The sequence below is a fragment of the Macaca thibetana genome, chromosome 6 (genome assembly GCF_024542745.1).
Source record: "Macaca thibetana thibetana isolate TM-01 chromosome 6, ASM2454274v1, whole genome shotgun sequence".
Taxonomy (NCBI): Eukaryota; Metazoa; Chordata; class Mammalia; order Primates; family Cercopithecidae; genus Macaca; species Macaca thibetana.
In genome coordinates, this window is record NC_065583.1 from 48613540 (window position 1) to 48638843 (window position 25304).

A 25304-nucleotide genomic window follows, 5' to 3' on the forward strand; every position below is an offset into this window, starting at 1 on the left:
ATATATCCAAAAACAACGAATTCTGGACAATATGCAAACTTTAGTATTTGAGGAGAAGTCTACATTTATAATGTCCGCAATTTAAGTTTCTGGAAGAAGTACACAGATGCAATTTACTTTGAGATATGTTAAAAACAAAATTGAGGCCAGGCCACGCAGTGGCTCACACCTGTAATCCCAGCACTTCGGGAGGCTGAGGTGGGCGGATCACCTGAGGCTGGGAGTTCGAGACCAGCCTGACCAACATGGAGAAACCCCATCTCTACAAAAAATGCAAAATTAGCTGGGCGTGGTGGTGCATGCCTGTAATCCCAGCTACTTGGGAAGCTGAGGCAGGAGAATCGCTTGAACCCGGGAGGCGGAGGTTGCAGTGAGCTGAAACCGTACCATTGCACTCCAGCCTGGGCAACAACAACAAAACTCCATCTCAAAAAATAATAATAATAATTAAAAATTGATGGCTTTATAGGATACATGAACAAATATGTAATAAAACAAGTACAGTAAATGTTAGCAGTAGAACCTAAGCGGTGACATAAGGACATTCACTGTAAAATTCTTCCAACTTTGTTTCATGTCTGAAAATATCTGAAATCAAAATTGTGAAAAGCAAAGGAAAAGACTGTAAGAAGATAGCAACAGCAGTAGAGGTTTTTGTTGTTGTTGTTGTTTCGTTTTGTTTTTTTGAGACGGAGTCTCACTCTGTCACCCAGGCTGGAGTGCAGTGGCACGACCTCAGCTCACTGCTACCTCCGCCTCCCAGGTTCAAGCGATTCTCCCGCCTCAGGTTCCCGAGTAGCTGGGACTACAGGTGCACACCACCAAGCTCGGATAATTTTTGTGTTTTTGGGGGTTTTTTGGTTTTTGGTTTTTTTTTTTTTTTTTTTTTTTTTGGTATTTTTTTGAGACAGAGTCTTGCTCTGTCACCCAGGCTGGAGCAGAGAGGCACTATCTCGGTTCATTGCAGCCTCCGCCTCCTGGGTTCAAGCAATTCTCCTGCCTCAGCCTCCCGAGTAGCTGGGATTACAGGTGCCCACCACCACACCCAGCTAATTTTTGTATTTTTAGTAGAGATGGGGTTTCACCATGTTGGCCAGGCTGGTCTCAAACTCCTGACCTCAGGTGATCCACCCACCTCGGTATACCAAAGTGCTGGGATTACAGGCGTGAGCCACCACGCCTGGACGGTAGAGGTTTTTTGATAGTTTCTTTTTAAAAAGTTTAATTGCAATACAATTTACATGCTATAGAATTACCCATTTAAAGTATGTAATTCCCGTCTGGGTGAGGTGGCTCACACCTGTAATCAGGTGAAGGGTGGCTACACTCAGGAATTTGAGACCAGCCTGAGCAATATGGCAAAATCCTGCCTCTACAAAAAACACAAAAATTAGCCAGGCATGTCGGTGAACACCTATACTCCCATCTACTTGGGAGGCTGAGGTGGGAGGATCTCTAGAACCTGAGAGATTGAGGCTGCAGTGAGCTAAGATGGTACCACTGCACTCCACATTGCATGACAAAGTGAGAACTTGCCTCAAAAAGAAATAAATAAAATAAAAAAGATAAAAATAAAGATGTAATTATTGACTTTTGAGCATGAGGTTTTGGTACAAAAATATTCTTAAAGTATACAATTCAGTGACTTCATATATACAAAGTTGTGCAAGCATTGCCACAATCAATTTTGAAACATTTTCAGTCTAAAAAAGAACATTTTCATCCCCCTTAACTGTTACTTTCCTCAACTCCCATAGCCCTAGGTAACCACTAAATCTACTTTCTGTCTATAGATTTGCCAATTCTGGGCATTTCATATAAATGGAATCATACAAAATGTGGCCTTTTGTGACTTCTTTCATTAGCACGAACTTTTCAATGTTCATCCATGTTTTAGTATGTATTTGTATTACATTTTTTTCAATTGCCAAAAACATCCCATTGTATGGACAGAGCATGTTTTCTTTACCCACTTCATCAGTTGATGAACATTTGGGTTGTTTCCACTTTTTGGCTATTATGAGTAGTGCGATGAACATTCACATATGAGTTTTTCTGTGGACATGTGTTTCCATTTCTCTTGAATATGTATCTAGAAATACAATTGCTGAATAATGTGATAATTTGATGCGGATTTTTTTGGTTTTGTTTTTGAGACGGTTTCCCTCTGTCGCCCAGGTTGGAGTGCAGTGGCATAATCATGGCTCACTACAGCCTCCATCTCCTGGGATTAAACAATCCTACAACAAAATTAGGTAACGACATATGCCCACAAACCTCAAAATACATATAGGCAGAGACAAACCACCCACAGTTACAATTCCTGCTTAGTACCAGCTCTGTGCAAAATAAACAGAAGGAAACAAAAGGGTATATAATTGGCCTGAAAACTCCAGAATAACCTAACTCAGAGGGCCAAACTGAAAACAGAAGCTGAAATCAGCAGGGGTTGGCATGTTTCAAAACAAGTATAAAAGGCCCTAAAACGAGGTATTCAGGGACCACAGCAAACTGAGCCCAACCTAAAGTTACCTTCAAAGAAAAAAGAACTACACTGAAGAAAAACTACTGATTAAAAAATCCAAACTAAGCAGGACAACACAGTAAACATACAAGAAGATAAGAGGGAGGGAAAACATCTCAGAAAGTTAAGCCACATTTTTAAAACATTTCACAAAAACAAAAGAGGAACTCACACTTATAAACCCTGCACTTTGAGAGGCAGAGGCGGGTAGATGACTTGAGGTCAGGAGTTCGAGACCAGCCTGGCCAACATGACGAAACCCCATCTCTACTAAAAATACAAAAATTAGCTGGGTGTGGTGGCGAACACTTGTAATTCCAGCTACTCAGGAGGCTGAAGCATAAGAATCATTTGAACCCAGGAGGCAGAGGATGAAGCAAGCCGAGATCATACCACTACACTCCAGCCTGGGTGACCTACTGAGACTCTGTCTCCAAAAAAAAAAAAAGAACAGGCAAATCTAGAGAGACAGGAAACATACTGGTAATTGCCTAGGGTACGGAGGGAAATGGAGAGTAAATGCTAATGGGTACAAGGTTTCTTTTTGGGGTGATAAAAACATTCTAGAATTAAACAGTGGTCACAGTTGCACAACCTTGGAATTGTACACTTTAAAATAGTAAGGTTTTATGGAATATGAATTATATCTCAATAAAAGTGATACAGGAAATGAAAGAACAAATCAGAATCAGAAAAACCTAATAAGACAGGCAAGGAAGATCCAACATAATTATGTAGGAATTCCCAAAAAAGAAAACCACAACACTACAACAGATAATATAATTCAAGAAAACTTAAGAAAATTTAATTAAACTTAGATTTGTAATGTCAAACTATATAACAAAAAGGCACACTATGTACCTGGAAAAAAAACTGATGCAAAATAATCAACATCAAAACATACTGTAGTAAAATTATTGAGCTTTCTTTTTTTTTCTTTTTGAGACAGGGTCTCACTCTCATTATCCTGGCTGGAGTGCAATGTGGTATGATCGTGGTTCGCTGCAGCCTCGACTTACTGAGCTCAGGTCATCCTCCCACCTCCGCCTCCCAAGTAGCCAGGACTACAAGCGAATGCCACCACATCAGGCTATTTTTTTTGTATTTTTAGTAGAGATGAGGTTTTGCCATGTTGCCCAAGCTGGCCTCGAACTCCTGAGCTCAAGCCATCCGCCGGCTTAACGTCCCAAAGTGCTAGGATTACAGGTGTGCGCCACCACACCCAAATGGACTTTCAAGAAAAAAAAAAAATCAAAAACATTTGGGCATCTAAGCAAAAAGAACAAGTGACAAATATCTAAAAACTATGCTGTCACACTTTGACAGCAATGTTATACACCAAAAGAAAATAGATTGTTACTGGCTGAACGCGGTGGCTCACACCTGTAATTCCAACACTTTGGGAGGCCGAGGCGGGCGGATCACAAGGTCAGGAGATCGAGACCATCCTGGCTAACACGGTGAAACCCCGTCTCACTAAAAATACAAAAAATTAGCCAGGCATGGTGGCAGGCGCCTGTAGTCCCAGCTACTCGGGAAGCTGAGGCAGGAGAACGGCGTGAACCTGGGAGGCAGAGCTTGCAGTGAGCCGAGATCGTGCCACTGCACTCCAGCCTGGGTGACAGTGCAAGACTCTGTCTCAAAAAAAAGAAAAAAAAAAATAGACTGTTTCTGTATTTAACACACTCAACAAGATAAGAAAAGCTAAGAAGGTTCTATCCAACTACAGTGACTTTTAAGTATAAACATGGCAAATTGTCATCAACATGCAAGAACTTAAGGAACGCTATTCACATGTGCTATCCCTTAGGAATCTGCAGGAGAATGCACTTCCAACATCAAAACAATGAATTAACACAAAGCTACTAGTAATCTACTAAAATAATCCAAAAAATTGAAAATAAGTGCTGACAAAGATGTGGAGAAACTGAAACCCAGTACAGCGCTGGTGGGGTAATCACTGAGAAATACAGTTTGGAGATTCCTCAAAAAGTTAAACATAAAACTGCTGTATAAGCCAGCAATTCCACTCCTAGGTATATATGCAAAAGACCCGAAAACACGTACTTGTTCAAAAATGTCCACAGCACTATTCACAATAGCTAAAAAGTAGAAACCCAAATGTTCATCAGCAAACGAATGGATGAATAAACTGCGGTATTATCCACACAAGAAAATAACATCTGCCCAAAAAAAAAAAAAAAATTAAGTACTGATACAGAATGTGGATGAACCTCAAAAACATTACACTGAGAAGTTAAAACAAAAGAAGTCAGACACATATTACATGACTCCGCTTATATGAAAAATACAGAATATATAAATCCACAGAAACAGAAAACAGGCTGTTGATCACCAGGGACCAGAGAAAGGGAAAAGGAAAGGGAAAACAAGAAATAATCACCTACTGGGTATGAAGTTTTATTCTGGGGTGACGAAAATGTTTTTCCATTACACAGAGGTGGCCATTGCACAACCCTGGAAATGTACTAAATTCCAGTGAATTGTTTACTTTAAAATGCTTAATTTTATGGTACGTGAATTTCACCTCAAGTTTTTTTTAAGTGAAGAAACCATTAATTAAAAGAAATATGCTGTCAAAAAATCCGGTTTCATCAATTTAAACAAAGGTGAATGTTAAAGACTAAAAGGCACGGTTATCTCACACCTGTAACCCCAACACTTTGGGAGGCTGAGGCAGGCAGATCACTTGAGTCCAGGAGTTCAAGACCAGCCTGGGCGACATGGTGAAACCCTGTCTCTACAAAAATACAAAAATTAGCCAGGCGTGGTGGCATGTGCCTGTAGTCCCAGCTACACAGGAGGCTGAGGCACGAGGATCATTTGAGCCCAGGAAACAGAGGGTGCAGTGAGCCAAGATCACACCACTACACTCCAGCCTAGGTGACAGAGTAAGATCCTGTCTCAAAAAAGCAACAACAATCACACTAAATGAAGATTATAATGTAGAACATATAAGAGCTATGTATTCTGATGATGTAGATACAGTAGAACTTTTTGGGGTTTTTTTTTTTTGAAGACAGCGTCTCACTTTGTTGCCCAAACTAGAGTACAATGGCACGATCTCAGCTCACTGCAACCTCTGTCTCCCAAGTTCAAGCGATTCTCCTGCCTCAGCCTCCCAAGTAGCTGGGATTACAGGCGCCCGCCATCACACCCAGCTAGTTTTTTGTATTTTTAGTAAAGACAGAGTTTCACCATGTTGGCTAGGCTGGTCTCAAACTCCTGACCTCAAGTGATCCACCTGCCTCCCAAAGTGCTGGGATTACAGGAGTGAGCCACCACGCCCCACCACAGTACAACTATTTTTTTTTTTTTTTTTTTTTTTTGAGACAGAGTCTCGCTCTGTTACCCAGGCTGGAGTGCAGTGGTGCGATCTCAGCTCACTGCAAGCTACACCTCCCGGGTTCACACCATTCTGCCTCCGCCACCCCAGCAGTTGGGACTACAGGCGCCCGCCACCACACCCAGCTAATGTTTTGTATTTTTAGTAGAGACGGGGTTTCACCGTGTTAGCCAGGATGGTCTCAATCTCCTGACCTCGTGATCCACCCGCCTCTGCCTCCCAGGGATTACAGGTGTGAGCCACCGTGCCCGGCCACAACTATTTTCAAAAAACAGCACACAGGCAAATTCAGTTTTTAAAAAATTTGAACTACTTAATAAGTATCTACTTAGCTCTTACAAACGTGTAACATTTCACTAACAATTTCTGAAACATATTGGCTTACCTCCAGACTTCATGGAACACACATACACACACACAAGACTGCTGCTTAACAAAAACGAAAGCCATCTCTTGCAAGTAGGGGGAGAGGTGACTAAAAATTTGGATACAAGGCAACAATAAACACCATTTCAATTTTTTTACGGATAGCTCAGGCACACGTCTCCAAATACACCACCAGTCTTGCCTAAATTCTACCAGTAGAGTTCACAGTCAAAAGAACATCTTACTCCCATCATCCAAGCAACCGAACCAGGCAACAGTAACACTCTGGGTGTTTCTGAGGATAACCCCGAAATGTCAATTACCCAGAATTCTTGCAGCACTATACAAAAAGAGCTGTCACCCTCAAGTGAACCCAATCTTTCAAAAAGAAAAATTTCAGGCTGGGCGCAGTGGCTCACACAGGTAATCCTCGCACTTTGGGAGGCTGAGGCGGGTGGATCACCTGAGGTCAGGAGTTTGAGACCAGCCTGGCCACCATGGCAAAACTCCGCCCCTACTAAAAATACAAAAAGTAGCTGGGCGTGGTGGCAGGCACCTATAACCCCAACTACTCGGGAGGCTGAGGCAGGAGAATCGCTTGAACCCGGGGGCAGAAGTTAGAGTGAGCCGAAGTCGTGCCACTTCACTCCAGCCTGGGCAAAAGAGCAAAAACTCTCTCAAAAAAAAAAAGAACAATTTCTTAATCACTGGGTAAATTCTTTTCAATTTAATTCTGCATTATAGCCCTTTGACCTGATTTTATGGAAATTTCATGTATGACAAATGCATATGTAAAGAATTACCAACATGTTGGAATATCCAATTAATCAGAACAAAAACATTAGTCTACATTATTAGAATAACCAGACCCAACTTTTCATAGAAAGCAGGGTCCTGAATGGTTTCTAATTTTTAAAACAGAACCAAAATTATCATATAACCCCCATGATAATTTTAATAACAATTAGTCAATTTAAGGTTAACATATGTGGAGAAAACTCACTGAACATTTTAACATCAAAATAGTAATATACTTACCTATTCATAGTTCCAGATACATCAACATCATTCATAAAACATTCAATGCTCAAAGGGAGATCTGAAGCATTTGCACTCATCAATTTCTTAAGTTTCTCACACTCCTGAGAGAGTCGTAATAATGCACGGATTTTGGACTTAATGTCTAGCTTGTATTTCTTCCCAAATTCTTCACAGAAGTGATTTACTAACACTTCATCAAATTTTCTACCTCCCAATGTTGGGTCAAATGCAGTGGCCAGAACCTCAGGGAAAAAATGAGAATTATGGATATATATTTACCTGGTAAGTTGCTTATTTAAAAAAAAAAAAAAGAGGGAGGGTTACATTAAGGTTAAAACAAGGCAATGTATACATCAGTTAATCCTTATTACGACCACACTGTAAAAATAGGTACTATAATCCCCAATTTACAGATAATGCTACAGACCTAGACAGATGAGATAAACTGCAGTTCACAAAGCTACTAAGTGGTAGAAGTGGAATTCAAAGCCAAATCTCCTTAATTCCAAAGTCCATGCCCTCCCCACTACACCAGTCTGACTCCCAATAGCAGTTACATGTCCAAGGTAAAATATACTAACGTGTCATGTACATACTTCTAGTCTACTCACTATCACAAAACTGAGTAATACCAAAGGCTCAACTCTCTGCAGCTTACTACCAAAGGATTTGTTACAGCCTTAGCTCACAGCAATGTGTTTCTATTTAACCTGGAAGTCTAATTAGCCTGGGTTACCCGTTTTCAAATCTCTAACAGATTAGAAGCAAACTAGATCTAATTAGATTCAGTAATAGAAGTTAGGCTAAATAAGTGATGACATCCTTAGGAAGGAATAAAACCAGTAAAAACAAACTCTTCAAAGAATGCTAAACGTCATGGGGGAAATTTTCTTAGTATGTTAAACTGAAAAAAAAAGACAGGACACAGAGCTAAATATAGTGACTCCAGTTGTTTTCTTAGAAAACTAGAATGAAATACACCAAGAATGGTAAGATTGTAAGTAACTTTTATTTATTTATTTATTTATTTTTATTTTTATTTTTTTTTTTGAGACAGGGTCTCACTCTGTTGCCCAGGCTGGAGTGCAGTGGCACAATCTCAGCTTACTGTAGTCTGAACCATCCAGGCTCAAGCAATCCTCCCACCTCAGCATCCCAAGTAGCTAGGACTACAGGCACACATCACCATATCCAGCTAATTTCTGTATTTTCTTTGTAGAGACAGCGTTTCGCCATGTTGCCCAGGCTCTTCTCAAATTCTGGGCTCAAGCAATCCCCTGACCTCAGCCTCCAGAGTAGCTGGGACTACAGGCACACCACCACACCCAGCTAACTTTTGTAGAGACAGGGTTGCACCATGTTGCCCATACTTTTCTTTACACATAAGTGTTTTCCAATTTGGGGAGATTTTTGTAATGATTATTTTTGTAATTTAAAAGTAATCAAAAGGATTGGAAAACTGACAGGTAACAGGTGACACTGAAGGACAATTTAGAAAAACAGAAGCAGATGGCTACTAATATACATCACTCTGATCCAAAGCCAGGCTAAATTATGACCAGATTCTTCTGCTTAAAAAGATGAAAGCATAGCATAGATCTTAGAAATTCTATTAGTGATTAAAGTTTAAACACTGAGAATTACATTTGGCCCACACTTATAGCTGTAAAAAAGCAAAATCACAAATCTCTCATTTCCCAATTATCTAAAAGATTCGCTTTCCTTTTATTTAAAAACAAAACCACCTAAAAACAATATAAACCAGAATATAAAGTGGAAATGTCTATTTTTCAAAGAAACAAGATCATAACAAATAAAGTCTCAAAATGCCTCCAAAATTACCAAATATTTAGTTTGGGGTAATCCCTCTCCACCAATCTCCAATGGATACAAGGGGTTCAATTTAGACTTCAGCACCAAGTATTTTAATATGCATTTCAAATAATTAAAGCAAACACTTGAGAAATCCTTGGTTATTCACCAAATTCTAGATAAACTCATCTATAAACTCATCCTAGACAGACAGAGAATTTTATACCTTACTGTGGAACTAGCATAAACCAGCAAACTCAACTGTGACAGAGATCACCCTCTGGCCCCTCCTTGCCTTCCATACTTCTGTGTGTACAAAACCGCTTACACTTTAGGCTTTCTAGAAATCTATAATTTCCAGTCCAGTTTGTTTTGGAATCCAAAAGAAACCCCTTTTCCAGAACACTCAAAACCTCAAGAGGACAGAGCACCTGTACCACCCTCTCAATCCCCAGTGTAAAATTCACCAAGGAATTACATGTTAAAAAATCCTCCTGCTGGGCATGGTGGCTCATGCCTGTAACCCCAGCACTTTGGGAGGTGGATCACCTCAGCCAAGGCAGGTGGATCACCTCAGGTCAGGAGTTCAAGACCAGCCTGACCAACATGGAGAAACCCCGTCTCTACTAAAAATACAAAATTAGCCAGGCGAGGTGGCACATGCCTGTAATCCCAGCTACTTGGAAGGCTGAGGCAGGAGAACCGCTTTAACCCGGGAGGTGGAGGTTGCAGTGAGCCAAGATCACGCCATTGCACTCCAGCCTGAGCAACAAGGGCAAAACTCTGTCTCAAAAAAAAACAAAAAGAAAGAAAGAAAAAAATCCTCCGAATAACCCTGTAAGGTATGCATTATTTTTCCCATATTGTAAAATGAGAAAAAATAGTTGTCTCTCGAAATTTCATAATTACCATATAGTAACACAGTCTTCTGGGGAAAAGAAAAACATGCTTACTTTCAGTTTTCCTCTATTAAATGCACATACAGAAACTTGATAAGCAGAGTGGCCCATGTCTACAAAAACTACATTTCTTGGTTTCTCTTCTAAGGCAGGAAGATCTTGCTTATAGATTCCATATGCAAGAGCAACTACAGAAGAAAAAACACAAAAATTAAACGTAACAACATCTAAGTAAATAAGATTCATTTAAGCAGGAAAAAAGAGGTTTTATGTATAACGAACGCAACTACATGTGTTATGTTTTAGAAATCAAATTCTTTATAAGCACTATATAATTTATTCAAGAAAAAGATTATCTTCCAAGAGTTAAATACTGACATTCACTTAGACTTCCTTATAGCTGCCAATGGACTCTAGCACAATTTTCCCCAAGCCATTTCCCCCATTTTCCAAATATATTTTCCTGGATTTCTTCTACCCCTATGCTATGTTTAACATCCCCACATGTTCTGCCCATGAGAGGCTGCTTAATGTTCCACTCCTCTGACTCTACCAGTCCACAAGTCTAAGAGAAGACCAATCTTTAACCGAAAGCACTGTTCCACACGCTAAGTGTGCTCCTTCCCCAAAAAGCATGTGGTTAAATACCAAAATGCATGCTATAAGGGTACACAAAAAGGATTGGTCAGATTAATTCTTCACAAGTGACACAGTGTCCAAAAACACCATGACACAGGTGGTAAGCAAGAGTAGCAATGCTGAAAGCAAAATAAAGAGCAAGAAACCCTAGAGTTTTAAAATTTCACAATCTTCAATATTAACCAAGTCAAAAAATTAATCAATGGTCCTCCTTACCTGCAGTGGTTTCATTCATTAATCGCAAGCAATTAAGACCAGCAATCTGTGTTGCATCCATCACTGATCGTCTTTCTGCATCAGTATAGAAACAAGGAACCTACAAAAAAAAAAAAAAAAAAATGAATGTTTACTATATTATAGATTCTAATTTTAGTTAGTAAATTCCAAGAATGCCATCAAATACCTACAGCAATTTATTCTGTATATGATCAAGAAAATATTTCAAACTCGTAGGGAAAAGTTAGCGTATTTAGTGTTAGCGTTAGGATACACAATAGCCATACCATTACCTCACATACACAGATTACATGGCAGACCAAAATACCAACAGCTAAAGTAGTGACTGCAGAGAAGAGTTAATATAGAGGCCAGAAACTGCTATCCTTAGAAAACGCCTGCTTGCATGTTGGTCCTTGCCTGGCATCTAGGATCTTGATTCACAAACAGTTCACTAAATCAACAGAAAAAATTTCCCTAAATGATTAAGAGTGGCTCACTGTACCTAAACTGTTTATACAAAAATGTAGCTTGTGCTGACTACCGGCTTTCCTTCTGGGAATCTTGAATTTTGGTTCATGCTAGGTGTAGGGTACCAATGTGACTGACCCCCGATAAAAACCCTGGACTACCCACGCACGGTGGCTCTTGCCTGTAATCCCAGCACTTTGGGAGGCCGGGGTGGGTGGATTACCTCATGTCAGGAGTTTGAGACTAGCCTGGCCAACATGGTGAAACCCCATCTCTACAAAAAATACAAAAAAAAAAACACAAAACCACTAGCTGGGTGTGGTGGCACATGCCTGTAATCCCAGCTACTCTGGAGGCTGAGGCTTGAACCTGGAAGGTGGAAGCTGCAGTGAGCTAAGATCATGCCACTGCACTCCAAGCTGGGAAACAAGAGCGAAACTCAGTCTCAAAAAAAAAAAAAAAACCCTGGACCAGGCTCAGGCAGAACTCCTGTGGTAGAGGGCATTTCACCCATATTGTTACAACCTGTTGCTGGAGTTAAGCACATGCTGACTCTGGGAAGCTTGTGCCTGGTTTCCTCCAGACTCTGCCTCATGTGCCTTTTCCCTTTGTTGATTTTGCTTTGTATCCCTTCACTATAATAAATCTTAGCATGAGAATAGCTATATGCGGCTGGGCGCGGTGGCTCACGCCTGTAATCCCAGCACTTTGGGAAGCCTGTAATCCCAGCACTTTGGGAAGCCTGTAATCCCAGCACTTTAGGAGGCCAAGGCGGGCGGTTCACAAGGTCAGGAGATGGAGATCATCCTGGCTAACATGATGAAACCTCACCTCTACTAAAAATACAAAAAAATTAGCCGGGCATGGTGGTGGGTGCCTGTAGTCCCAGCTACTTGGGAGGCTGAGGCGTGAACCTGGGAGGCAGAGCATGCAGTAAGCCGAGATCACGCCACTGCCCTCCAGCCTGGGTGACAGAGCAAGACTCCGTCTCAAAAAAAAAAAAAAACACACAAAACAAAAAACGAGAATAGCTATATGCTAGGGCCTGTGAACCCTCCTAAGCAAATTACCAAAACTCAAGTGTGATCTTCAGGCCCCGCCCAAACATGACTCTTACCCAAAACCAGAAAAGACACCTAGGCATTCCAATATTTTACATATATTTTACTCCCACACAGTGTAATGCAGGAGCAAAGCTAGGGGCACTAGATGGAGGAATGGAAACAAATCTGGGAGACCAATGGAGAGGCGAGGAAAGGTAGGAAACATCTAAGAAATACAGCATCTGGTGTATCAGCCACTGGGGAATCAAGGTCACTGAATCTGAGCTTTTTAAAGGAACACAGCATTTTTATTCTTCTATAAAGAATAAAGCCCATTCCCAGAATGGTGTACACAACTATAATCCAATTCTTTCTGACAAATGTCAATTCTACTTTACGATAACCAAGGACCAAGGAATCCGTCAGGCAACAGACTCTGGGGTGAAAAAGCCACCTAACAGTCCATGCTTTGCCAATCAATGCACCAACATTAAGACAAAAGAGGCCACAAAACTAAAGTATCAGGTAACAATTGCAGAATGAGGAGATTTGGTGGCAAAGCCAACGTAACCATACATATTTCAACAGTCCCTAAGGATTCCGCCATACTAAAGCACAAAGCTACAGCAGCCAGGCTTTCATCTTAACAGAGATATGCAAAAGATAAAGTCAATTGCTGCCATGTCTTTCTGTTTTTTGGATAATTTTTTTGAGACAGGGTCTCACTCTATTGTACAGGCGAGAATGCGGTGGTGTGATCACAGCTCACTGCAGCCTCAAACTCCTGGGCTCGAATGAGCCTCCCAAGTAGCTGGGACTACAGATGTGCGCCACCACGCTTTTTTTTTTTTTTTTTTTTTTTTTTTTTTGGTAAAGACAGGGATCTCATCGTGTTGCCCAGGATTGTCTCAAACGATCCTCCTGCCCTCGCCTCCCACAGTGCTGGGATTAAACCACCAAGCACAGCCCTTGCCTTTGTCTTTAATGCTAGATACCAACAGCAAATACAAATAAAGAACAAGTGCCATTTACAATTGGGGGTATTCAGCTAATTCAACAAATGAGTGACTACCCTGTGCTACGCTAGGCACTATGCTAGGTGGTGAAAAAAATCCAGGAAGAAGTGGGCAGGCTGAGATGAATGTACCTTGAAGAACAGAAGAGATTTAAATAGGCAGAATAACAAAGGAGGCCTGAGCAAAAGCTAAGCAGCAGAAGAGAGTAAGAAAATGAAGACTAGTTTCATAATTTTTTTTTTCTTTGAGACAGAGTTTCGCTCTTGTCACCCAGGCCGAAGTGCAATGGCACCATCTCGGTTCACTGCAACCTCAGCTTCCCAGGTTCAAGCAATTCTCCTGCCTCAGCCTCCCAAGTAGCTGGGATTACAGGTGCCCACCACCACACCCAGCTAATTTTTGTATTTTTAGTAGACATAGGGTTTCACCATGTTGGCCAGGCTGGTCTCAAACTCCTGACCTCAGGTGATCCACCCACCTCGGCCTCCCAAAGTACTGGGATTACAAGCGTGAGCCACTGCGCCCAGCCTGACAAATTTTTTAAATAACCATTACAACCTGAGACAAAAAACTTTACTTGAAATTAGCAGCTTTCTTCTCTCTGCTTCTTCATGCAAATTCCCAATAATGTATAGGGATCAAACTCACCGAAACAACACAGTCAACTACAGGCTTCTTAAGCACACTTTCGGCTGTCTCCTTCAGTTTGGACAAAAGCATAGCAGTCACTTGCTCAGTGGTAAAATTTCGCTCTTCCTCCATATATGTCACCTGCAAGAAAACAACAAAAACAACAAAAAGGCTTAGACTTATTGTATTTCCTTCTTCATGTCCTAGTCCTAAAAGCTAAAATGAATAATGCCTCCCATTATCAACACAACATTATCTCAAGAGGGGGTTGAAAAAAAGCTAGTTTTGCAAGTAATACCTTGAAGGTCACTTTTAGTTTTTTTTTTTTTTGGAGGCAGGGTCTCTCTCTGTCACTCTCTCTCTCTCTCTGGAGTGCAGTGGCATGATCACAGCTCACTGGAGACTTAACTTCCTGGGTTTAAGCAATCCTCCTGCCTCAGCCTCCCAAGTAGCAGGGAGCAAAAGCGCACGTCATCACACCTAGCTAATTTTTTTCTTTTTTTTCCTTGTAGACACAGGGTTCTTGCTTTGTTGCTGATGCTGGTCTCAAAACTCCTGGCTTCAAGCAATCCTCCTGCCTCGGCCTCCCCAAGTGCTGGGATTACAGGCATGAGCCACCACACCTAGACTATTTTAGCTTTCAACCAAACACGATACTTGGAGATGAAGGACCACAATGTAAAACGACAAATCTTAAGAAAAGTTCCTTTGCAAAGGCAAATCAGTGTAGCTCACCATAACCCACACTGTCCCTCCATAAAGAGGCTGCTGGTAGAAACTATTTTACTATCTGACATACTATGTATATTTTAATGTGTTTACTGTTTATTATCCATCTCCACAATTAGGATTCAATCTAATATGAGGACATGCATTTGTCTGACTGTTCACTGCCATAGCTCCAGCACCTAGAACAAGACCTGGCACAATAAATACTGGTTGAGGCCGGGCACGGTGGCTCAAGCCTGGAATCCCAGCACTTTGGGAGGCCGAGACGGGTGGATCACGAGGTCAGGAGATCGAGACCATCCTGGCGAACATGGTGAAACCCCGTCTCTACTAAAAAATACAAAAAAACTAGCCGGGCGAGGTGGCGGCGCCTGTAGTCCCAGCTACTCGGGAGGCTGAGGCAGGAGAATGGCGTGAACCCGGGAGGCGGAGCTTGCAGTGAGCTGAGATCCGGCCACTGCACTCCAGCCCGGGAGACAGAGCGAGACTCCGTCTCAAAAAAAAAAAAATAAATAAATAAATAAATAAATAAATACTGGTTGAATTAAATAATAAAAGATAGGCTGGGTGCAGTGGCTTACACCTGTAGTCCCAGCATTTTGGGAGGCTGAGGCGGGCAAATCACTTGAGGTCAGGAGTTCAAGACCAGCCTGGCCAACATGGTGAAACCCCTCTCTACTAAAAACACAAAAAATTAGCTGGGTGTGATGATCCATGCCTGTAATCCCAGCTACCAGGGAGACTGAAGCATGAGAATAGCTTGAACCCAGGAGGCGGAGATTGCAGTAAACCTAGATCTTGCCACTGCATTCCAGCCTAGGCGACACAGCGAGATTGTCTCAAAAAATAAAATAAAATAAGTAACAATAATGAATGAACAAAGCTTCAAGATAAAGCCCTATTCCAGATAAAAGTCTGCAACTTTGGTAACAGTTATGAATTTTAAATGTTGAAAGACTGCCTAAAATAATCCCATCCCATCCCACATGCCCATATTCCCCAATTACAATCCAGAATAGAACATGTTGCTCTCTTCTTTTAGCTGCTGCCCTAACTCAGCTTGCGTGCCACCTTCTCACTCCCCAACCCAACCACAGTTTATTCTGGTTTAGAATTGAACAGCTCTTACTATATTGCATGATAAAGATAGGGAAATATCCCTCCTGGTGCCCTTTCTAAATTATCTCTTTCTTCCCTGCTATTTGCCTAATTCTGAGGTCAAGTCCTCCACTTTTAGACTTGCATCTACTTGTTTCCCAAATCTTCTTCCTAGTCTTTTTCTTCTTTGGATCTTGCAATGCTTATGACTAAATCTGCCAATACTTATCCTATTTCTTTTGTAACTAGTAAGTACTGCCCATTTCTTCACCTCCCTTTTTAACCCCTTTCTCTTTCCTGTGCTTCAGCTTCATCTTTTACTATCCCATTCAAACTGTCCTTAATTACCACAGATATTTTAAGTAAACCCAGTCATCATTCTTTAGTTTTCAGAATTTTTCACTTCTAAATACAACTAAATTAACGGCTACACTGCAACAGTAGACTACCTTCTTCTCATGGTTCTCAACATCTCCTGGCTTTTCAGCCTGTTCTCCTGATTCTTGGTCTCCAAAACCAAATATCGCCATAAACTCACCTGCCTGGAAAGCCAATCACGCCCCTACTCCCCCCTTGTGGATTCCTCTTACTACCTCTGAGTACAAGAAAGGCAAATGTGTCCACCCTATCCATCTCCCAGCCTCTTACCTCTTTTCTGTGATCAGTTCACTGCATACTTCACAGAGACTCCACTAGATGTACCAGAGATAAAGACCAAACTCACTTTTCCTCAGAAGAACATCTCTTTCTAAATTAAGTCCTATATCCAAGAGTATGTCCATCTATTTGCTAGTGACTTAAAACTGTGATTCCTGCCGGGCGCAGGGCTCACGCCTGTAATCCCAACATTTTGGGAGGCCAAGGTCGGCAAATCACAAGGTCAGGAGTTCGAGACTAACCTGGCCAACACGGTGAAACCCCATCTCTACTAAAGATGCGAAAAATTACCCAGGTGTGGTGGCACGCGCCTATAATCCCAGCTATTTAGTAGGCTGAGGCAGGAGAATCACTTGAACCCAGGAGGCAGAGGGATTACACGCCTGTAATCCCAGCTACTTGGTAGGCTGAGGCAGAAGAATCACTTGAACCCAGGAGGCGTGAGCCAGGATCACGCCATTGCCCACCAGCCTGGGTGACAGAGGGAGAGTCCATCTCAAAAAAAAAAAAAAAAAAAAAACTGTGATTCCTTTGCCTGCTCTTCCAGAAGTCATTCCCTAAAATCACGCTAAAAAGGCCACTGCATCAGTGAGCAAAACAAGCAGCAATGGCAGTATTAACTTCAAATCATCACTATCCAGGCATCCAACCCATATTAAGAGCACCACCCACGGCTCCCAACCAAAATCCAGATCATTCAAAAAATGTCAAATAGTCTTCACCAGAAAAAAACTTTTCCTAAGCATCTGTAAGCATTTTCACTACAATCTGACATCAGAAAGGTACAGATAGATATTGAACTGATAAAATATAATACTGCATTTTAATTATAAGGCATTAACTTGACAACCTTACCTTTATACCTGTTAATCCTGTGGGCAACTGCACAATATCATATGCAAGGTTAGATTTTTCTGCCTCCACAAATGGATCAGAGAATGCTCGGCCATGGAATCTTTTAAATCCTTGGACTGTGTTCTTGGCATTCGAAATTACCTAAGAGAAAGAATATCAAAGAGTGGAAAAACTACTAATAATTTTTTTTTAATTTCAACAGCCTCATATTAAATTAGCAACATTTTAACTTTATACAGTCTCCTTGGTTTCAGTTTCTTCAGACACTAAACTTTTCTAAATGGTGCCCACTAGCATCTGAAGTGAGGGATGAGGGATTTGCACGGGTCTCAGAGCGGCAGGGCTAAAAACAGAGCCCTGCTCTTCCTATATCCCATGAAGTCAGGTCATTACACTTGTATAAGTATTTTCTGTTCTTAAATTTCTAGTAAACATTTACATAAAATAACTTGTAGCCTTTAAAAGTTGCCCATAGTTTATGGTTGAAAGTTTCCAGGAACCAACTCAGCAATACATAAATTGATTCAGAAATTCTAGTTAAGGCCGGGTGTCGTGGCTCACGCCTGTAATCCCAGCACTTTGAAAGAGGCCAGGGCCTCATTTGAGGTCAGGAGTACGAGACCAGCCTGACCAATATGGTGAAACACTGTCTCTACTAAAAATACAAAAAATTAGCCGGGCATAGTGGTGTGCACCTGTAATCCCAGCTATTCAGGAGGCTGAGGCATGAGAATCACTTGAACCTAGGAGGTGGAGGTTGTGCTGAGCTGAGACAGGGCCACTGCACTCTCAAAAAAAAAAAAGAAAGAAAGAAGTTCCAGTGAAACAAATTGCTCATAAAAGAAAAAAATGTACTAAGTACACAAAAATGAACACAAAAGGATATTGGGAGACTATTATTTGCAACAGCAGATGCCTAGAAACAACCTAAATGGTTAGTAACAGGGAAATGCTTAAATAAATTATAGTATATTCATACAATGAAATATATAATACGTAAAAGTTTTCAGAAGGTGGTAAGACAAATGTCTATATGATTTTCGAATAATGGTTGAACAAGTGATTTTCAAATTCCTTACACTTTTTTATTTATGTTTTCTAATTCCTCTAGAATAAGCTATCACAATTTATGAAGGGAAAATGCTGACAAAAACATTCAAAAAATTCCAGAATGACCATGACCTTCTGCTTAAGATTTACAGGCTCCTCCTCCCAATGTAGGAGATGTAAAAAGCTCCTGTATCCCCTAGATGAAAGGGAACACACAGAAGTCCTTTTGTGAAACAGATGAGGCCTCCCAAATCATGTCTTCCTTGAGTAAGCTGCCAAACAGAAACTCTGTAACACAATAACTGTATCAACCTAGAAGTGGGCAGCCAGTTTAGTATAGTAACTGTTTCTCAATCATGAAAAGCAAGTTTAAAAAACAGGAGCCATCGACTCAAATTTCAGAAGGAAAGAGATCTCAAAATGGTTAAATATTGTCTACCTGCTATCTCCTAAAAAATCTCTAACACTGTGAAAATGAACTATAAAACATCCAACTTAATTAAAACCAATTGGCCAAGTACCACTTTTTTAGGCTAGTAAATTTTAAGCCCTGCCCCATTCAAAAACAGATTCACCCTATAGGGTTGCTCCAGGTTGAACCATAAGAAGGTCAAATATGCAACTCTTTAATTTTACAGATATCTCAGACACTTAGAATACAGAACTCTTGGGGTTCTGCTGCTCTGGTTATTCAGAAATCAGCAACTACATCAGGTTCCTGGTTTACAGAGTAAACTAATGGCAAGTCCTTTGATGTATTTCTAGAGATATGCTTTCCTTCCTTGAGAAACTTGATTAATAAGATCAACACTTACCTTATATATGAGTAAGATGAAAGGCCCAACAAGACAGACTTAAGGAGCATGTAAAATATCAAGGAACAAGCAAGCCTTGCTTAACAAGATCTGGACAAAATACACCCTGGCAGTTTGCATTAAACAGATTATACTGCTAATGCTATTTTAAGGCTATGTGCTTCTCACTGACGCAGTAGTCCCTGGGTATCTGCAGGGGATTGATTCCAGGGCACCCCTTGAATTAGACCAAAATCCACAGATGTTCAAGTCCCTATACAAAATGACACAGTATTGGCCTATAACCTATGCACATCCTCCTGTATACTTGAAGTTGTCTCTAGATTACTTATAACACATAATACAATGTAAATGCTATGTAAATAGTTGTTACACTGGATTGTTTTTATTTGTATTTTTTATTATTGCAGTGTTATATTTTTTCCCAAAAATATTTTTGATCCACAGTTGTTTGAATCTACAGATGCAGAACCCATGGAATTCTGAGGGCTGACTGTCCATGAGAACAGAGAACAGGTGTGTATGTCAGTTGTATACCCAGGGTCTACCAGTGCTAGGTACATAATGGGCATTCAACTACTTGCTGAACACATGGATGAACAGAAGAAGTAAGTCAGTTTAGGAAAAAAAATGAAACTTTACCTGACTTTTAGCTGCTGCTCCAATTGAACGATTCTTAGGACCAAAAGAAATGCAAGCCCTGGAAGACAAAACACACACTTTAAGAACTAAATCTTCCTGCAATAATAAATCCAAAAGCATAGCAGGCAAGATCTGAGTGTCAGCTAAAATGTCATATATTTTAATGGTACAAATCTATGATTTTGACCTTTCTATTGAGTAAATCTGTCCATGGAACGGGTTGCCTCTTACAACTGAGTCCTGTCATTTACATGCTGGAGCACAGGTCTGATGTGATAACTACCTGTAAGAGAGGTGGACTAGACAGTCTCTACCATTCTCTAATTATTTTTCAAGTCTCCTGTTCAAAATCCCAGTATAAAATAATGTACCCTCATATCAATGTATCAATTAACATTTTTAAGACAGCTCATAACTTCACCAAGAATATAGTCTACAAACCCTGAAAACAATTCTCGCCCTATTAAATAAGTAAAAAAGTAATTTTTCCAAAACTAGTTTCCAGGCACTCAATTTTATTATTTTTTTAAGAGTCTCACTCTGTCGCCCAGGCAGGACTGCAGTGGCCCTATCTCAGCTTACTGCAACCTCCACCTCCCAGGTTCAAGTGATTTTCTTGCCGCAGCCCCCCGAGTAGCTGGGATTACAGGCATGCACCATCACGCCCAGCTAATTTTTCTATTTTTAGTAGAGACGGAGTTTCACCACGTTGGTCAGACTAGTCTCCAACTCCTGACCTCAGATGATTCACCCATCTTGGACTCCCAAAATGCTGACATTTAGGCGTGAGCCACTGTACCTGGCCAGGACTCAGAATTTCTGCAAGGAACTTCATCCCCACTTTTGAACATTCTTCTAAATCACCAATTCATACAATATCTCCTGATTTAATCTATTTATTGCTTCTTTTAGAAAGGCGAAACTGAAACCTGCTTGAAGGTTAAAAGAAAAAACGCCGTGCTTATGCTCAAAAAGCGCGGTGGCTCACGCCTGTAATCCCAGCACTTTGGGAGGCCAGGGCAGGCAGATCACGAGGTCAGGAGATCGAGACCATCCTGGCCAACATGGTGAAATCACATCTCTACTAAAAATACAAAAATTAGCTGGGCGTGGTGGCACGTGCCTGTAATCCCAACTACTCAGGAGGCTGAGGCAGGAGAATTACTTGAACCAAGGAGTCGGATGTTGCAGTGAGCCAAGATCGCACCACTGCACTCCAGCCTGGTGACACAGCGAGACTCTGTCTTAAAAAAAAAAAAAAAGGCATTAATAAGTAAATTTTGGCCGGGCACGGTGGGTCACACCTGTAATCCCAGCACTTTGAGGGGGCCGAGGCAGGTGGGTCACCTGAGGTCAGGAGTTTGAGACCAGCCAGGCCAACACGGTGAAACCCTGTCTCTACTAAAAATACAAAAATTAGCTGGGTGTGGTGGCATGTGCCTGTAATCCCACCTACTCAGGAGGCTAAGGCAGGAGAATTGCTTGAACCGGGGAGTTGGCGGTTGCAGTGAGCCGAGACCACGCCACTGCACTCCAGCCTGGCAACAGAGCGAGACTCTGTCTCAAAAACAAAACAGACAAACAAAAAAAGGCATTAGTAAGTATAAGTCAATTTTGGCCAGGTGCGGTGGTTCATGCCTGTAATCCCAGCACTTTGGGGGGCCGAGGAGGGCAGATCACCTGAAGTCAGGAGTTCGAGACCAGCCAGGTCAACATGGTCTGTCTCTACTAAAAATACAAAAAAATTAGCTGGGCGTGGTGGTGGGCGCCTATAATCCCAGCTACTCGGGAGGCTGAGGCAGGAGAATCACTTGAACCTGGGAGGCAGAGGTTGCAGTGAGCCAAGATCGCGCCACTGCACTCCAGCCTGGGCAACAAGAGCAACACTCCATCTCAAAAACAAAACAAAACAAAAAAGCGTAAATTTGGCTGGGGGCAGTGTTTCAAGCCTGTAATCCCAAGATTTTGGGAGGCCAAGACAGGTGGATCACTTGAGTCCAGGAATTCAAGACCAACCTGGGCAACACGGTGAAACCCTGTCTCTATTAAAAAAAAAAAAAAAAAAAAAAAAAAAAAACACACAAGGCTGGGCACGGCAGCTCACTCCTGTAATCCTAGCACTTTGGGAAGCCAAGGCAGGCGGATCATGAGGTCAGGAGATCAAGACCATTGTGGCTAACACAGTGAAACCCCGTCTCTACTAAAAATACAAAAAAATTAGCTGGGCATGGTGGCAGGCACCTGTAGTCCCAGCTACTCGGGAGGCTGAGGCAGGAGAAGGGCGTGAGCCCAGGAAACGGAGCTTGCAGTGAGCCCAGATCTTTCCACTGCACTCCAGCCTGGGCGACACAGCAAGACTCCACCTCAAAAAAAAAAAAAAAAAACTTAGCTGGGCATGGTGGTGAGCACCTGTAGTCCCAGCTATGGCGGAGTCACAGGGTGGGGGTGGCTGAGGCAGGAGGATCACCTGAACCCACGAGGCTGAGGCTGCAGCAATCTGTGATCATGCTATCGCACTCCAGCCTGGGAGACAGAGCGAGCAAGACCATAGTAAATAAATTTATCCAGGGTCATGCAATCTGAAAGCAATGGAGTCAGGACTGTAGGTGATGTCTAAAGCTTTGACTCTTATCCTCGCTGAACTCCTGATTCTTCCAAGTCAACAGAGTAAATAAGAGCTCTGGAACCATACTGCCTTGGTCCAAATCTGACTAAATTACATGACCTATTAATTTGGCAGAAACATAAACTTAAGAGCCCTGTGGAAACTGGTAGAATGCTGGGCCTCCCTGGGCTTCAGTGGTCCTTTACAACCAATGACGAAGAACCCCTGCGAGCCAATCTCCCAGGGCAGCTACAGGAAGCCACACCTTCTATTAAATGACAGGAAGAACAAACATGGTATACCCTAGGACCTCATCAGAATTCCTCCAAATCCTAAGCTTTTGGGCCTAGAAAGTGCTGGGAGTAGCCCCTCAAAAGCAAGGGTGTCAAGCTCTGCCTTTCTGCAACTATGTCACCAATCACTAAAACAAATAAAATCTGTTTTAGACACTAGATGCAAATAAACAAAATCCTCAGTACCAAGTAAATGTCACTCCTCTCAAAGCCTATATTGCCCCTTAGGAAATTGCCCAAGGCAATCTTACCCACTTCCTCCACCTCAAAAAGGCTGCCTAGCATAAGCCTAACAATTGGCACACCTCCATCTTTCTAAATACCACCAGATCTAAATTTCTAAGGTATATCCCACCATAACCCCAATCACAACATAATGAAACAGCAATGTTACTCATCTTCCACTGTTTCCTGCAGCCCTTTTTCAAACCTTTATCTCCTCAAAACAATTACATTTCCCAACTTTCCTGCAAATCCTGCTGTAGGGTTAATTTCCTATTCTACATCAGTAACTCTGAAACCGTCTTGCTTCCAATTATCTTCCTAACAAAACCAACTACCAGCAAACAAAAATCTATATTCCTTAATATGGAACCTAAGGCTTCTCCCAACCCAATCCCTTTTCCAGCTGTATTTCATCCACACAATCAACCCAAGTTGAATAAAGTATCCCAATCTTCCTACTTTTCTTATGTCACTTTTTACATCTGAAATGCCCAGTACCTTCATGTATTCTCTAGAAATGGCATCTATTTTGTCTGTAAAGCCTTCTCACCCCACCCCGACCCCCAAATAAAAAGTAATAATTTGCCGGGCGCGGTGGCTCAAGCCTGTAATCCCAGCACTTAGGGAGGCCGAGGCGGGTGAATCACGAGGTCAGGAGATCGAGACCATTCTGGCTAACACGGTGAAACCCCGTCTCTACTAAAAATACAAAAAATTAGTCAGGCGTGGTTGCGGGCGCCTGCAGTCCCAGCTACTCAAGAGGCTGAGGCAGAAGAATGGTGTGAACTCAGGAGGTGGAGCTTGCAGTGAACGGGGATCACGTCACTGCACTCCAACCTGGGTGACAGAGCGAGACTCCGACTCAAAATAAAAAAAAAGAAAACATGCATGCATTGCATGTGAATGTATTGTTGTTTAATGAAGCTTTTCAGTTATGTGTGCGTGTACCAGGTCTTAATGAAAAATGTAAAATCCGAAGTCTTCTGTTACAGATACATGCTGTCTAATGAAGCAGCCATTAGCCATATGTGGCTATTTAAATTTAAATTATTTAAAACTAAATAAAATTTAAAACTCAGTTCTTACAGTCAAGGTTGCAGTAAGCTATAATCACGCCACTGCACTCCAGTCAGAGTGACAGAGTGAGACCCTGTCCCAAAAAAAAAAAAAAAAAATACTGTTTCACCTACTGGAACTGAAACCCAGTCAGCTACCTTTAAAATTATCTATTGATGTGGGATTTAAAAAAAAAAAAAAAAGTACTACTTCCATTAAAAAAGGACAACTGAAAACAGAGTATGATCAATTTGCTGAATTGGGTCAATATGTAAAACAGCACCAGGCGTGCTGGCTCACTCCTGTAATCCCAGCACTCTGAGAGGCCGAGGCAGGCAGATCATCTGAGGTCAGGAGTTTGAGACCAGCCTGGACAACATGGTGAAACCCGTCTCCACTAAAAATACAAAAATTAGCCAGGCATGGTGACGTATGCCTGTAATCCCAGCTACTCAGGGGGCTGAGGCAGGAGAATCACTTGAACCCAGGAGGCAGAGGTTGCAGTGAGCCGAGATTGTGCCACTGCATTCCAGCCTGGGTGACAGAGTGAACTCCGTCGCAAAAAAAAAAAGTAAAACAGCCCAAATTGAAGGATTTTGAAAACTAAAAGCTTACATAAACCTAATATCTAAATGAGATGAATACTCAAAAATAATAACTTGAATATTAGCGCTAGCACTAGAACCTAATTCAATGCTTTTTAGTACAAGTTTACCGTAGAAAATTAGAAAAGTATGAAGAAAAAAAATAAAAACTATATATACTTCCACAACCCTCCCCCCACCACAGAGGGCCACTATTAACATTTAGGTAAATACTCCTATGTAATCCTAATAAATCTAGTAAGTCCTTAAAAAAAAAAAAAAAAAGTAAAACTGATATACCACTATCAGTTTGCTTCTCCTCAATAAATGCTCTGAAAAGTCTTCAATGGCTGAATTATTCCTTGAGGATTTTGACATGGAATAAGCATGACAAGAACATTCAAAGGAAATACATCTACTACTTTCCAGTCAACAAGAACTTTCAAATTTTGCACACTCTACATCCCTGATCCCTATCCATAGCAGGAATCCTCTCTCATCCAAGCAGGTCAAGCTTCCTTGTTTCATAGTTCTCATTACAGAGCCTTCTGTGCCAGGTGGTGTGCTAAGCAGCCTACACTTGATAATCCTAAATTCTCTGAGAAATGGGATTCGTATAGAGGAAGAGCTGATTCAAGTCAAGTCAATGTGCCCAGAAACGTATTAGAGTC

At 41.5% G+C, this 25304-nt stretch overlaps 2 protein-coding genes across 3 annotated transcripts in view; one reads left to right on the plus strand and one right to left on the minus strand.

Moving 5' to 3' along the window:
- ZCCHC10 (zinc finger CCHC-type containing 10) overlaps window positions 1-25304 on the plus strand; it is a 399316-nt gene that overhangs the window by 311127 nt on the left and 62885 nt on the right. The gene's annotated exons all lie outside the window — the stretch shown is intronic.
- The window catches only part of HSPA4 (heat shock protein family A (Hsp70) member 4), a 49907-nt gene that overhangs the window by 16131 nt on the left and 8472 nt on the right, over window positions 1-25304 (minus strand). For both annotated transcript variants that reach the window (XM_050792786.1, XM_050792787.1), the window contains exons 2-7: window positions 19871-19928; window positions 17364-17504; window positions 14043-14165; window positions 10865-10964; window positions 10064-10197; window positions 7296-7540 (exon numbers count right to left, since the gene is read on the minus strand). In XM_050792786.1, coding sequence (XP_050648743.1) covers window positions 7296-7540; window positions 10064-10197; window positions 10865-10964; window positions 14043-14165; window positions 17364-17504; window positions 19871-19928 — 801 coding nt within the window. The remainder of the gene's footprint in view (window positions 1-7295; window positions 7541-10063; window positions 10198-10864; window positions 10965-14042; window positions 14166-17363; window positions 17505-19870; window positions 19929-25304) is intronic.